This window comes from Antrostomus carolinensis, unplaced genomic scaffold (genome assembly GCF_000700745.2).
Source record: "Antrostomus carolinensis isolate BGI_N321 unplaced genomic scaffold, ASM70074v2 scaffold40165, whole genome shotgun sequence".
NCBI classification, from domain to species: Eukaryota; Metazoa; Chordata; class Aves; order Caprimulgiformes; family Caprimulgidae; genus Antrostomus; species Antrostomus carolinensis.
In genome coordinates, this window is record NW_010317786.1 from 1,030 (window position 1) to 6,136 (window position 5,107).

Genomic DNA, 5,107 nt, shown 5'->3' on the forward strand with positions numbered 1-5,107 from the left:
GAGCAGTCTACTTAGTTGAGCTTTGATTTGTTTAATTTGTTGATTTGAGAGATGACTGGCATCCAAAGCCAATCATGTTTCCCATTTCATACAAAGCCTTAAAAATAAAGCTTTTCTTATAATGACTTTTTTTTTTTTTCCAGGTAGTATTTGAAGTACGTGCAATCTGATGTTTGTTTGGTTTTTTATTTCTTTTTGTTGTTTTTTTTTCTTTTTAGTAATAGCAGAATATGTAATCTCATTGTTACCCTGCTTAGTTAGGGTACTTCATTTGATGCTGTCTGAGAATCTACAAGTTGTACTATAAGTTATCTCTGTTGGAAAAGTAATTATTCCTTTCCCTGCTCTTCCTCCCGCACCCCTAAACAGTATAACAATAAATTCTGGATTTGTTCATCGCTTCACATCCCAAGTTCCTGTCCAGTATTTAGATTTCCCTACTGGCTAATAATTCAAAGTGAAGATAGCCTCAGTACTGGGTAATCTAAAGATATGGAAACAGAATAGTATTTTTACTATGGATAAAATAACTTTTGTTTTATTTATTTTTTTCTCTCCCCTTCACCTCCTTTTTTTTTTTTTTTTTTTTTTTAATTTTCTTCCCTCCCCACATAGAGGAAGTCTGGAAGGGAAAAGAGAACAGAAGAGTTACAAAGCTCTCTTAGAAGATCCAATGCTGAAGTTCTCGGGACTGTATCAAGAAACTTGCTCTGACTTGTATGTAACTTGTCAGGTGTTTGCAGAAGGGAAACCTCTTGCTCTTCCAGTTAGAACTTCCTACAAGGCTTTTAGCACTAGATGGAAGTAAGTGACTAGCTTTTATTTCATATTCCTCTTAGGTACTGGGCCATCAAGTTATCTAAATAAATCTGGGGCTTTTTATGTATGTCAAAAAGATTTATTTTCTGTTATCTTCTTCAAATAACTTATGTTTCTGAAGTCTTTGTGTGGTTATTAAGTGTCACCCTGACTGCACAAAACCAAGCTTTTTATGTAATGGGTAAGTAATAAAATTATTACTGGTGTGTTTGGGAATGGCTGTCTACTTAAATAACTTCTGGGGCCTGGACTAGCACACTTTGATACTATTTACTGGACAGACTGATCTTTGGTACTTAGTCATCAAGCTAGAGTATTTTTCCTTTGCTCTCTAGCCTTTTAGTCGTGCTCAAGACAAGTATTTGAATGTTAAATCCCAGAGCAAAATAGTCCATCTGCCCTTAGAGATGCATATTCTAGGGAGAATGTGGGTTGTATTTTAGGGAGAATCTGGATTGTATAAACTTGAATTCTGAAGCTTTATGGCTGACACAGTGTGTTTCTCTCCAGCTGGAATGAATGGCTGAAACTGCCTGTGAAGTATCCAGACTTGCCTCGCAATGCACAGGTAGCTCTGACCATCTGGGATGTGTATGGACCTGGTAAAGCAGTTCCTGTGGGAGGAACAACAGTCTCACTCTTCGGGAAATATGGGTATACTGCTTTTTTTTCTATGGTACAGGTTACGAGAGTGCTGGAAAGTGACAATACATCAGAAGGATCTTGACTAAGTGCAAAGTGGACTGGAGAAAAAAAAAAAGGGATCCAGTTTAAGGAAAAGTATGAGGTGCTGGTACATTTTGCAATTGATTGTAGTCAAATACAGAATGGGGAGCACCTGCCCAGGAAAACAGAGGAAAAGATTTGGGTTTTAGAATGAATCAAGTTTTGCATGATTCAGTATTGTGATGCTTTTGTGAAATGTGCAAACGACTTTGAATATATAGACAGTCTGCTAGTACCAGTACATCAGGGACAACGTTGTATCCTCCTTCTCTACACTTGTCCACTCAACTGGGATATGTTCAGTTCTGTATAACTTAGAGCAGTTAAGGGAGTCTGTATCATTGAACATCTAGCAAACAGATGTGATGGAGGAGGAGTAAAGACTAATGAAGCTGAAGAAAAGACTATAGGAATGCTTTTCTTCTATGTAGATAGTGTTGTAAAATGGGGAGGAATAGCCTTTTTTGTCTTGTCTGTGGGTAAGAAATAGTAAGGCTAAACTAAAGTTCAGGAAAATAGTTTACCGTTAGGAAGGCTGTTCCAGGGATACTTGAATGCAGAAGATGACTGTAAACAGAGGATGCAATCACTGAAGATACTGATTTGACAAGAAGTTTGACATTATCTTAGGGCAGAAAGTTGAAGAGGATCAATTGGACAGTGCCCCAAAGATTGCTGGTAGCTTTTAAAGCATTAGAGTATAGTTCCTGGAAAAAGATAAAATTTATAAATGAAATTTACTTTTCTTTCCAGCATGTGGGGCCTGGGGGAAGTAGATGGACAGAAAACAACAAATAATTTTGGGAGTTTTGTATTTGCTTGTAAATAGAAACCATTGTAGTAGTAGTATTTGAGAAAGTGATGTATAAATTCAAGGTCAGATCATCCTTCTAGTCAGTATTTCTCATTTTTAGTGGTTAACTATTTCCTTCCAGGTGTATTTACCTTAAGTCGTTAGTGTTAAGTGAGTACCTCTTATTGGCAAAAGTAATACACTTGATTTCTTGGGGAACATTTTATAAGTAGCTCAGCACAAATACACCAGGGAGACAAGGTTTTGCAGAGAATAGGTGTGGTCAGTTACCCTACAAAGTTCTGTTCGCTGCACAGTTTCAATTACCAATTCAATTTCAAGCGTAGGTGGAGAAAATGGTATGTTGAGGGTTGTGCACTTTTTTAAACTTATTTGACAGCTCAGACTGCTTTATATCATTTGACCTTCAACTGAAACTTTGCTATTTTTTTAGTTGAGTTTTTTTCAGACTGGCAGACCTAAGGTCAGTATTATAATTTGCAAGTTAAAGGAATACTTTCTACTTCATTACAAATAATAAAACTATGAAGGTGAAACTCTGTCCTCAGTTTGCATGTGTACCACCCCACTAACTTTGGGAATTACCCATTTTTCTTCCACTTGCCAAGTAAGTTATCTCAGTCTTACTTCTTTTCTTTTAAACTCCATGTGTCAATAAAAATGAAGGCTGTAGAGGGTACAATGTGAGAGGCATCTCTGCAGTTCAGTTAAATTATGCATGGCAGTGCATGTGTGTAGGTTTGGCAAAGGAAGCTACTTAATTTTCTTGCAGCTGCTGCAGTACTTTTGATTCCTGACAGCTGTATTATTTTGAATTTACTGAAGCGATTCTACTTTCTTTTCCCTGCAGTATGTTTCGTCAAGGAATGCACGACTTGAAAGTCTGGCCCAATGTAGAAGCTGATGGCTCAGAGCCCACCAGAACTCCTGGGAGAACCAGCAGCACAGTCTCTGAAGATCAAATGAGCCGATTGGCAAAGGTAATGGAACAGAACAGTCTGGTTTCTTTCACTATCCATCCCTTAGATTTAAGGCTGTCTAGTGTAGTGTTTGGATGTCTGTGACATATAGAAAGGCTTTGAGTAGAACTGCAAAAATTAACCACAGTTTCAATGCATTTTAACTCATTAATATGTTCGTATATTAGTATTTTCTTCTCCCAGCTTGATGGCAGAGTGTAATTTTGCCACCAAAACTACTTCTGGAATTGATCAGTAAATACCAGTTCTTGAACTGTTTTACTAGCTGATCTCTCATTCTTCAGGTAAGCTTATGCCAAGCTTGCTGAATCACTCAGCCCACTTAATGTACTTCCTTCTTAATCTTGGTATCCTCGTTTTCATCTTCACCTTTGAGCAACTCCCAGTGAAAGATAGCTCCAGTGCCATAAATATGTCAATTTTCTCATCTAGTGATTTATCACAGCAATAAACTAAGTTTCATTTAAGGTCTCTCATTAGTGTAGTTCATCTTGAATTTATAATGGAAAACTCATTAAATCTTTCTGCCAGTGGTGGTGCCCCCTTTCTTTATCAGTAGTAGAGTAAGTCCCCTCTGGCCTGAGGGGGCATTAGATGCCAAGGCTTGTTTATAGTTCATCAGCTGGTTACATGGTGTAGGCAGTGAGTCTCTAAGAAGGGGTTTTAGAGTGTAGACCCTTTGCTTTCATGGTAGTTCTGTTATGCAAACATGACCATACCCCACCCATTTTTTTTCTCTCTTCCATTCACTCCCTTACAATCCCTAGCTCAAGGAATACAAATAATGTGGAGTATTCCAGTCTTAAAATACCTGTTCTAGCTTGTTCTTTTGGCATATGGGAGATGAGGGCTCAAAGCCTCTGAGAAAGATGGAATTCTCCTTTCATACCCCAATTGAGAGTTCTTGTTAATTGCTAATAAAAAGCTAACAACATCCCTGCCACTGTTCTCCTCTTCTGAAAGCTGTTCTGGGAGATACGAAGTTCTGGAAGATGAGAGTGTTTTCACTGATTCTTTGTGTTCATTTGTAAAAACATTTTACCATCAGATGCTAGCGAAATGAATAGGGTTTCTGGGTGGTGTGTCTGAGAGCTTTCATTTCCACCGCTGTATACACAGTGGATGAGGTTCTTGTATCATTCCTAAATAGGTGTTGTTTAGGCACAATCAGTTTTGGTTTTTGTTTTTTGTTTTTTGTTTTTTTTTCCTGTGACTTATTCATCAGTTGCTGACAGCCTCCTGATGCTAGTGTATATGAAGGTACATTTAAATATAGGTAAGAGGAGTAGGACTAATTAAATACAAGATGAGTTTGTGTGGAGTTTGCTATTCTTGGTTTGGTTTGGGTTTTTTTTTTCTTTTTATTGGGCAGACATCATTTATAAGTGTCATGCTATTGATTGATGTCCGATACCAGAGGCCAGATAAGAATTCTTCAGATAATAAGTAACTTGTGAGAAGACCTTGCTGAAGGACCTTTTCTTCATCTAAAATATAACTTTATTTTCTTGACATGCTTCTGAGTTTGTATGTGTGTTGTATTTATTATTATAGGGAATTTGTATAGAATCAGTGACTGGCTACTGGAAGAGTTACATCCTTTTACCCTAAATAATTTTACCTTAAATAGTTACCTTAAATATGGCAAGTCTCTTATTTCATCTTGAGGTGCTGTATGGTTGTGCTCTTACAAAACACATGAATGTTGCTTGTAAAATTGCTACTGATGAAAAAGCCGTGGCTTTGCATCCTGAGGGTCATTGTGAAT

The 5,107-nt window shown here is 37.4% G+C and overlaps 1 protein-coding gene across 1 annotated transcript; it reads left to right on the forward strand.

Moving 5' to 3' along the window:
• Window positions 1-615: 615 nt before the first annotated feature.
• Window positions 616-3,360, forward strand: LOC104525527 (phosphatidylinositol 3-kinase catalytic subunit type 3-like; the record flags this gene model as incomplete). The annotated part of the gene is made up of 3 exons (XM_029085132.1): window positions 616-804; window positions 1,330-1,473; window positions 3,210-3,360. Coding segments are annotated over 3 exons (484 nt in total), but the record flags the coding sequence as incomplete, so codon positions are not given.
• Between the last annotated feature and the right edge of the window lie 1,747 nt (window positions 3,361-5,107).